General features: G+C 42.2%; 1 protein-coding gene and 1 pseudogene across 1 annotated transcript; both read left to right on the top strand.

Moving 5' to 3' along the window:
- The first annotated feature begins 4,547 nt into the window (after positions 1–4,547).
- Positions 4,548–8,344, top strand: LOC123490255. The gene is made up of 2 exons (XM_045220326.1): positions 4,548–5,759; positions 8,341–8,344. The coding sequence occupies exons 1-2, from the start codon at positions 4,900–4,902 to the stop codon at positions 8,342–8,344; spliced, it is 864 nt and encodes a 287-aa protein (XP_045076261.1). The 5' UTR covers positions 4,548–4,899.
- Positions 8,345–8,512: 168 nt separating this feature from the next.
- LOC121550895 lies at positions 8,513–10,368 on the top strand (annotated as a pseudogene).
- The last annotated feature ends 617 nt before the right edge of the window (positions 10,369–10,985 follow it).

Genomic DNA, 10,985 nt, shown 5'->3' on the forward strand with positions numbered 1-10,985 from the left:
TTGAGAAAGTATGCGTTGCTGAATGATAAGAGAAGATTAGGGAGAATATATGTGTACTTATCTAGTGCAAGCATTAAAATTTGTTCCGGTTAAGAATTATTGGTTAAAAGGCTATGTAATCCGTAAAGTGACGCTTATAATGGAAGAGTTGAAGTCTGTTGAAGCTTCCACAGTCACCAAAGGAGTTCAGGAGAAGAATATTACAGTAGCCAACAGTAAATAATACACAGAGGATATTGGTAGCTTTCCCACTAGAAGTAGTTAAGGGTGTTAATACATCAACTAAATCAACTACTTTAATGGTAACTTTGGAAGGGATTAATGGTACGACGGCAATGGCAAATGTAGGAAGTATGACACCGACACCGACAACAACTTTTCTGAAATTAAAGGGGGTAGCAAGAGGGACTCAGGAATTTATGGTACGGATGGAGAGTGCTGTCAATGATAGTAAGGATAGGGTTAAAATAGGAGAGCAGATAGTGGTAGAGAACAATATAGATTCATCTGAAATAGTGAAGGATACTATCATGGAGGTACAGGATGAGGTCTTTGATTTTAATGACAGACAGGGAGAGGTATCTGATCAGTACCGCTCGTTAGGGAAGAGAGAAACTAAATGGAAGGCATATGGGTTTGATTCTTCTGTTGTGAAAATTAAAGATGGATGGGCAGGTAGGAATCTTTGGTTCCAGCAGCTAGCTCATTCTGTAAGATCAGTGAGGAATCTTGAGGGTTAATGTCTGTTGAGAATTCCAGCACCAGACACGTGGTGAGACGGTCGCTCGACCTCTATCAAGTATGTGTCAGTCTTATGCTTTGTCATGGCTATTGTATCAGCAACAATCATTAACAGATAAAATAATGTCGTTGTCAAAACATTTGTTTAAGCCTAGGTTTAGGTGTTATTGGGTTAAGTGAATTAACCTATGTGAATTTGTTAGATGGGAAGGAAAATCAGGTAACAGCGAACCCTGAAGCATTGGAGGTGAAACCAGTGAGGGCTAAAAGTTGTTTTTGTTCTAATAAAACATATGATGGAAGGGGTATGTTCATGGGAATATCAGATTGTGATGATTATATGATGACTTTGGGTAAGCATGACCTAAAGGGTAGTATTGAGAAATATAATGTTACTTTTTACGTTCCAGTTAGTAAGAAGAGCAGGACTTTGATGGTGAAAGATTAGCTTTTGCCTGACAATGTGACTATTGGGAAGTTTAGAGATATTTGGAGGGTTTGTGGTGATAAAGCGTATATATTCTTACCCTATGGATGGACAGGATGTTGTGACATGTCAACGTTGAAGCTTCCATATGAGGCTTTTACCATTAAAAGAGGGGTAGCACCGGACACAGATAAATCTGAAGCTAGGGTTGAAAATAGGGTGAAAAGAGACATGGCGACATTTCATAGTCTTGAAGCCTACCATTGGAAAATAAGGCTAGGAGAGAAGTGGGGACTGGGACTTTTTCTATGGTATGGGGTAACATTTGGGAAGATCATATTTTCAATATTAGTGTGATTTTAGTATGATGTTATGAATCAAAGGGGGGAAATAGGATGATGTGATTCATACATTATTTATATATAATTTTTATATTCTTAGTTGATATTGATGTTTAATTTGAAAGTGTTGTTTTGCAAAAGATACTGTTTGGTCTTTTCTTTTCTTCCAGAAGCATTTGGGGGAAAATGTAGAGATTGAAATACGCAAACAAGGACAATATGAAAGGACAATATGAAAGGAGAATGACTGGAGGAGATGGAACAAGGAAGGGGTGGAAATGTTCCGATTCCATCATCAACAATGCATTGGAAGTCGAGACTACGGAGGAGATGAAGTGTAGTGGACTACATTCCAGTGTCTGCAATGAAATATAGACATATTTGCATGTGTAATACATAATTTGTGTCATATTCTTAGGTATTACTTTTTGTAGAATGATATTTGATGTTATTGAATACATGTGGGGATCTTAGATGTTTTTGTTTATTTCGTGAATGCTTAGGGACATGGAGTCTAGGCAGGGATAGAGGTCCACTGTAGGGTCCGATGGGTTGACCAGCCTTAGAGTGGACATTTTGGATAGTATTTTGTTTGCTGAGGCTTTCATGTGTATTTAATTGCATCATAGTTTCAAATGCATTTATAAGGATTTATGAATTCATCAGGAGTACCTAGGTGGTTGCCTGGGGCAGAGGGAATGTGAGAGAATTTTACTGTCTTGATTGATGGATGGATATTTGGAACGATGGCTGCCAGAAAGGTTTTTCGCTCTCACACTCCATAAAGATTTGTTCATATTTCATAGTAATGTATTCACACTTCATAAACATTTATTCATATTTCATAGAAAGGTATTTACACTCTAGAGGAAAATGTTTTTGGTTTAATGTTAAAGATACTCAGTAAGATAAATTGTTACTTGTCATAATCCTATTCTGTTTGTTTTCGAGACTTTTAGTTCGTCTCGAAGGGGGGAATGTAGTGTATTAGGATTATGTCTTTGTTAATGGTTTTTAAGTGGAACTGAAGGGATGTTTATTTTTGTTCAAAAGCAGCCATTTGTAGGGTGACGCCCCAGGGGAGACAGGTGATTGGACAGCAGGGGGAGCAACCCATATTTTTGCATTCTTTATAAGTATAGGCTGGAGGTAGAGGGGGTTGGAACAGACAGATTATCTTTGGAACACTGTTCTCCAGCCCTGCAGGGTCTGTAAACTTATGCTGACATCTTGTGATATGAATAAAACTTATAATCAAAGTGCAGCCTAAGCGGACTCTTTGTTTGACAGCAATAATCACCAGCATCGACGCGATACGACAGAGTACAGTAGGATATCTAACCAGAGTGGAAAGGAAACATTTTAGTGAGTAGAGTAGGATATATGTAATCAGAGTGGAACATACCTTTTAGTGACTACAGTAGAATATCTAACCAGAGTTGAAAAGGAACATTTTTGTGAGTACAGTAGTATATAACCAGAGTGGAACAGTTACCTTTTAGTGAGTACAGTAGAATATCTAATCAGAGTGGAACAGTTACCTTTTAGTGAGTACAGTAGAATATCTAACCTGAGTGGAACAGATAGCTTTTAGTGAATACAGTAGGATATCTAATCAGAGTGGAACAGTTACCTTTTAGTGAGTACAGTAGGATATCTAACCTGAGTGGAACAGATAGCTTTTAGTGAATACAGTAGTATATTTAATCAAAGTGGAAAGGGAAAATTTTAGTGAGTACAGTAGGATATCTAACCAGAGTGGAACAGATAGCTTTCAGTGAGTACAGTAGCATATCTAACCAGAGTGGAACAGATACCTTTTAGTGAGTACAGTAGCATATCTAACCAGAGTGGAAAGGAAACCTTTAGTGAGTACAGTATGATATCTAACCAGAGTGGAACAGATAGCTTTCAGTGAGTACAGTAGGATATCTAACCAGAGTGGAACAGATAGCTTTTAGTGAGTACAGTAGGATATCTAACCAGAGTGTAAAACAGCTTTTAGTGAGTAGAGTAGGATATCTAATCAGAGTGGAACAGATACATTTTAGTGAGTACATTTAGTTATCTAACCAGAGTGTAACAGACAGCTTTTAGTGAGTACAGTTGGATATATAACCAGAGTGGGACAGTTACCTTTTAGTGAGTACAGTAGGATATCTAATCAGAGTGGAAAGGAAACCTTTAGTGAGTACAGTATGATATCTAACCAGAGTGGAACAGATAGCTTTTAGTGAGTACAGTAGGATATCTAATCACAGTGGAACAGATAGCTTTTAGTCAGTACAGTAGGATATCTAACCAGAGTGGAATAGTTACCTTATAGTAAATATAATAATAAAAAAAGCAATAATAATAACAGTAGTAGTAATAATAATAATAATAATAATAATAATAATAGTAATAATAACAATACTAATAATATTTTTTATAATAATGATGTCAACAGCACAACTTCATTAAATAAGTTACCCACTTCCTCTTTTGATATTTACTAGAGAAATTAGTAAAGTTAGAAAAAATATTAAGTACTGTATTAAAATTCATATTTTTATTTTACCTTTATTTAACTAGGCAAGTGAGTTAAGAAGAAATTCTCATTTACATTAACATTAACAGCCCCCCTACCCCGTCCAAACCCTACCCTAACGACGATGGGCCAATTGTGCACTCCCCTATGGGACTCCCAATCACAGCCGGCTGTGATACAGTCCGGGATCGAACCGGCGTCTCTAGTGACGCCTCTTAAACTGAGATGCAGTGCCTTACACCTCTGCTCCACTCGGGAGCCCCTAACGTTTCATTACAATCTTCAGATATTTTAGTTAGACTCATCTGTCTTCTGAAATCTATCAGATCCAAACAGGTCCTTCATGTAAATTGTATTTCTTAAAGACAGTACGTTTCTTTTCAGGAACTGAAAGAGAGAACCGTAAAAACAGGTAAAAATAGACTTTCACAAGCTGTCTAACATACGGTGTGACTGTGCTGTACAAACAGGATGCTGCTCCTCGAACATTTGCAGACATCATCTGTGATGGTCAGAGAACACGTTGCAGCTCTGCATTAATTTCTTCATTGACTGTGGGACATTTTATTATTTATTTACTTTTGGAACCAAACTAAACATTAAATATTTATTCCTGTATCCTTGAGATACAATTCATCTGGAGGGTGAAAGGGCAGAATATTGGAACAACTGAAAGGTATGAGCTGCTGTTAGTTACCAAGGAGGAACCAATCTGACAAACAAGAAGAAGTAGAAAAGACTCCATACTGTTTGCAGCATTCTGAAGGGTGTTACTGTATCAAACCAACGTTCTACAGATATCAACCGGAACCAAACTATTCTGACAATTATCTCAGTAGATTTGACTGACGTCAGGAGAGATGAGAGGTATGTTTTCCCACCCTGCAGTCCTGTTCCTGTGGATTCAGAGTGCTAGCGGATGGATGCATCCCAAATGCCAGATTTATGACAGTGGTGAAGACTTGGGAGACTTTGCCACCTGGACCTGCACCTACCTACGTCATCATGAAGAACATTACACTGCTGCCTGTGAAGATGTTACAGCCATCGAGGAAGATCTACTTGGACTTCCCCCTAATATCAATAACCTCTGCATAACTATGACACATGGCGAAAATAGATCCATGTCTCTTGGCTTTTTCTCTCAGTTTCAGGATCTGGAGTACCTGTACATTGACGGCTGTTTTGCTCAAATCCTTCCAACTGGGAATAGCCACCTTCCAAATCTGGAACACATGTACTTGATAGGTAAATGGGGAATGGGCTCTGGGTGCTGCGATTGTCATATTGGGCCTCATACATTCAGAGATCTAGTTAAGTTAAGTCATTTGACCATACAGGGTTACAGGTTAAGAGCAATGGCCCCAGATGTTTTCCATGGCATCCCTCAGTTACAAAGATTCAGCATTAGTGAACCCTGTGAAGAGGATTTGTCAGAGATACTATGCAGAATAATGAATATAAAGTCACTTATAGAGATAACTGTAAACGCACTAGTGATAAAATCGTTAAACCAATCAAACTGCTCCAACAACAATCAAAACGTGACATCTGTATTTAACAATCTAACAAGAGTTGACTTATTATTTGATGAAATAACACATATAGAGGAAGGTGCAATGGCTTGGCTCCAGAACCTGACAATTTTAAATGCGGCTTTCAGCCAGGAAGTCCTACTGCGCCTTCCCCTTTCTGGGATTAAGCAAATTGTCACACCCTGGCTCTGGGACTCTATATGTTGAGCCAGGGTGTGTGCATTCTATGTGTTCATTTTCTATGTTGGGTATTCTAAGTTGTTCTATGTCTATGTTTGCCTGTGTGACTCCCAATCAGAGGCAACGAGTGTCAGCTGTCGGCTGGTTGTCTCTGATTGGGAGCCATATTTAAACTGTATGTTTTCCCTTGGGTGTTGTGGGTTTTTGTTCCTTGTTCGTGTTGTAACCATAGACGTCACGCATCGTTGGTTATTGTTTTGATCGTGTGATCATTTAATAAATATATTATGTTCACCTTCAACGCTGCGCATTGGTCCTCCTCATTAGACGACCGTGACAGAAAAACCCACCATACAACGACCAAGCAGCGTGTCCAGGAGCAGGCAGACTGGACATGGGAGGATCGCTGGCCATGGAGTGAGACTGACGAGAGGCAACCCCAAAAAAAATTTAGGGGGGGGCACAGGGCATGGACGATGGGGCTGACGGAGGCAGAGAAGGGGGGTATTCAAAAGGCCACCAGGTTACGGGGGCTACTGGTCAAAGTAGGGAAAGGAGGTTTAGAGGCACGGCGAGAGGTACTGGGGTGTGTTACCAGTCCGGTCCGGCCCGTTCCAGTTCCCGGGGTAGAGCCAGTGGTGTGTGTCCCCAGTACGGTCCGGCCTGTTACGGCCCCTCGCACCAAATGGACGGTGCGCGTCGCCAGCCCGACCCGGCCTGTTCCTGCCACTCGCACCAAACCTACGGTGCGCGTCGCCAGCCCAGCCCGGCCTGTCCCTGCTCCACGCACCAAGCCTACGGGGTATGCGCCAGCCCAGCTCGGCCTGTCCCTGCTCCACGCACCAAGCCTACGGGGTGCGTCGCCAGCCCAGCCCGGCCTGTCCCTGCTCCACGCACCAAACCTACGGTGTGCGTCGCCAGCCCAGTCCGGCCAGTTGCTGCTCCACGCACCAAGCCTACGGTGTGCGTCGCCAGCCCAGCCCGGCCTGTCCCTGCTCCACGCACCAAGCCTACGGTGTGCGTCGCCAGCCCAGCCCGGCCAGTTGCTGCTCCACGCACCAAGCCTACGGTGTGCGTCGACAGCCCTGCCCGGCCTGTCCCTGCTCCACGCACCAAGCCTACGGTGTGCGTCGCCAGCCCTGTCCGGCCTGTCCCTGCGCCACGCACCAAGCCTACGGTGTGCGTCGTCAGCCTGGTCCAGCCCGTTCCTGCCACTCGCACCAAGCCAGGGGTGCGAGTCGTCAGCCTGGTTCAGCCCGTTCCTGCTACTCGCACCAAGCCCGGGGTGCGAGTCGTCAGCCTGGTAAGACCGGTCAGCTGCTCCACAACGGAGCGTAAGCAATCCGCTCCGTCAATGTCCAGTCCAGATCCAGCCAGCGGGGTCAGACCGGACCAGGGGCGCTACGGGGGAATTATGGAGGGGTGGTGGTCAAGGCCGGAGCCGGAGCCGCATCCGAGGAGGAATGCCCACCCAGCCCTCCCCTGTTTGGGGTTTTGTTAAGACGCGGTCGCAGTCCGCGCCTTTAGGGGGGGGTACTGTCACACCCTGGCTCTGGGACTCTATATGTTGAGCCAGGGTGTGTGCATTCTATGTGTTCATTTTCTATGTTGGGTATTCTAAGTTGTTCTATGTCTATGTTTGCCTGTGTGACTCCCAATCAGAGGCAACGAGTGTCAGCTGTCGGCTGGTTGTCTCTGATTGGGAGCCATATTTAAACTGTATGTTTTCCCTTGGGTGTTGTGGGTTTTTGTTCCTTGTCGGTCTTTGTCACCGTGGACTTCACGAATCGTTTATTGTTTTGGTTTTGTGCTTTAATATAATAAAGTCAATCATGTTCGCTCAACACGCTGCGTATTGGTCTACTCCTTTTCAAGACGATCGTGACACAAATCCAGTACTTCAGTTGCTTTGGTAGCAATGACATTGATATTGAAAGTATCTGTAATGTCGTGTTTTTGCTTTCAATCAAGCAAATATATTTATACAATGCCAATACAAGCAGCCTCTCTATGTCCAGTGTTGAATTGTGCATTGGGCTAGAATATATGTATTTATCTGGACCTGGAGCCATCTATCCTACTCCCCATTTGAAATGGAATTTCATTTCCAGTCTCAAAAACCTTAATCAATTAACAATAGATGGCCTGACAGATAACATACTTGATATTTGCTCCTACCAAAAACAACCAATCACATGGTTAACAAAACTCACTTTAGAGTTGAACAATCCACAAATACTTTTTGCAAAACAATTTAGCTGTCTTGTTAAACTGCAGTACCTGGATTTAACACATTATTTTATTTCAAACATTGAAGACTTTGCTTTCCTGGGATTGACAAATCTGGAGTCCTTAAACATTACAAGAAACAACATAACACAGATCCATGCAAACACATTTTTTGGTTTAAGTAGTTTGACACGTTTAGACCTCAGGAACAATCCACTTATTCACAACATTGAGGCAATGTCATTCACACACCTCACGTCTCTAAAACAAGTGTTTCTCGGGCAAGTGCACAATCCACTAACAGAACCTGTGATCAAGCTGAATCTGACACTTATATTTGGTGGCATTCTGAGTCAGCTGAGTCATCTGTACATTAGTTCAGCTATGAGGCCGATGCAGTTGACTATCGGCAGTAACATCACATCTAAACAGAACCTGAGTCTCCAGGTCAAAGGCCAGACGGTTTCATTTGAAGACTGTGACAGACCTTTCTTTCGGTCTGTAACCCATCTTAATACTGATGCTGAAGAATTCCTTTGCGGATCTGAATTCATGGGAAAGTACTTCACGTCTGTGGAGACATTTGACTACAGATCTAAGCTTTCAGCTAAAAGTGTTGATTTAACATCAATTAATCAGCTGATTCACCTGAGGAAACTGGCTCTAAGACGGGTGGATCTTTTAATACAGCGTTCTGCCAACATCATTTTTCACAACCTGACCAAACTGGAGGTTCTGGAACTTTATAACTGCAGGATTTATTCTTTGGAGGGGAGTTTAACTAAAGACTTAAAATCTTTGAAAACATTGTATTTGCATATCGAGAACATTTATAATGTATTCTACAGCTTTACTGAACCTCTCTCTAGCCTTAAGTATTTGATACTTTTGAAGTTTCAGATGTTTTGCAGTTGTGACAATGCTTGGCTCATTACATGGGCCAAGGGGTACAGGCAAGTTGAGGTGATCATGCTTTCTCCGTATTCACATCCAGTTATGTATGCTCTGGAGGATTTGATATGCTTGTCGGACAACGGAATAGACACACCTAATTTTGTAAAGTACACAGAAGACAACTGCTCAACAGAGGTGGACTTTGTGCTCTTTGCTGCGACTGGTCTGGGAGTCCTGTTCTTCATGCTGGTGGTGTTGGTTCACAACCTGGCCGGCCCCTACCTCCTCCCCTCTACCACATCACCCTTGGCTGGCTGTCGGAGGCCATGCGATCCAACACCAGGGGGCGCTACCACTACGATGCGTTTGTCTCCTACAGCGGGAAGGACGAACACTGGGTGGTGGAGGACCTGCTTCCCAATTTGGAGCAGAGGGGGTCCTCCTTTCCTGCGCCTCTGTCTGCACAGCAGGGACTTCCAGCTGGGGAAGGACATTGTGGAGAACATCACAGACAGCCTCTACCAGAGCCGCCACACCCTCTGCCTAGTCAGCCGCCACTACTTGCGCAGTAACTGGTGCTCCCTGGAGATGAAGCTGGCCACCTCCAGGCTGCAGGTGGAGCAAAGGGACGTCATCCTCCTGGTCTTCCTGGAGAAGATCCCCCTCGCCAGCTGTCTGCCCACCACAGGCTGGCTCGCCTGGTGAAGACCAGGACCTATCTGGACTGGCCCCAAGACCCCAATCAGCACCAGGCATTCTGGGACAGACTGTGGGCTAAACTGAAACCTCAGACTGAAGCGTGAGATCAGAGGTTGATGTAGAATCTTGTGTTTATGCAGATGTAATGTTGACACATATTTTGAGGTATTGAATTTGTCGTTTTTGAGATTTGTTAAGACAATTGTGATGAAGTCCTTTTAAATGCTCTGTCTGGAGTGGACTTTCTCTGATTCATCTGAAATTACTTAGAAATAATCCTATTTAAATTTCATAGAAAAAAAGCCAATAATTTTTTTACTTCCCCAAATTTCATCAGCTCCAGTTTGTATTTTTCAACAACTAATCACTAACACAAATCTTTGCTTGTATATTTGTTGCTAAGAGGAACTGAAAAAGGTGTGATTTAGCTCATTTCTGTTGTATTTCAGATAACAACTACTGTATGCTCCTGTGAATGACAATACATGAATGACCAATGACCATGAACCATTTATTAACGGCAATCCATGAATGACCAATGATCCTGAAGCAGGTATTCATGACAATACATGAATTACCACGAAGCAGTTATTTTTATTTCAAAATCGATCAAAGAGTTTTATACAGAAATGTAGTTGCTAGTTGTTTAACTAAATGTGTTGCTAGTTGTTTAACTAAATGTGTTGCTAGTTGTTTAACTAAATGTGTTGCTAATTGGCAACTAAGTGTGTTGCTAGTTGTTTATCTAAATGTGTTGCTAGTTGTTTAACTAAATGTGTTGCTAGTTGTTTATCTAAATGTGTTGCTAGTTCTTTAACTAAATGTGTTGCTAGTTGTTTAACTAAATGTGTTGCTAGTTGTTTAACTAAATGTGTTGCTAGTTTTTTAACTAAATGTGTTGTTTGAATGTTGCCTGTATATGGTTTATTACACATTTATTTGATACATTTCTTATCTCATGGGTGTGGGGAGGTTTCCCCCTTTCTGGCCAATGAAGTGATTTCTGCACAATATTTGTTGGAAACTGGCTTCTTTTTCTGATTTGAAATAAAATGCTATATGTCCCTGCTCCCTGCCTTAGCATTACTCATTTTAATGTTATATTCTAGAATGCCTCCATATTCTATATTCTACATGTTCTTCGCTCTCAAATCAAATAATATTTTATTCATCACATGCGCCGAATACCACATGTTTAGACCTTACCGTGAAGTGCTTACTTACAAGCCCTTAACCAACAATGCAGTTCAAGAAATAGAGTTAAGAGAAATGTAAATAGTCTGGGTGGCAAGTTGATTAATTGTTCAGCAGTCTTATGGCTTGGGGGAAGAAGCTGTTAAGGACACTTTTGGTTATAGACTTGGCGCTCCGGTACCGCTTGCCATGCTGTAGCTGGGAGAACAGTCTAT

This window comes from Coregonus clupeaformis, unplaced genomic scaffold, assembly GCF_020615455.1.
Source record: "Coregonus clupeaformis isolate EN_2021a unplaced genomic scaffold, ASM2061545v1 scaf3573, whole genome shotgun sequence".
In the NCBI taxonomy this organism is placed as follows: Eukaryota; Metazoa; Chordata; class Actinopteri; order Salmoniformes; family Salmonidae; genus Coregonus; species Coregonus clupeaformis.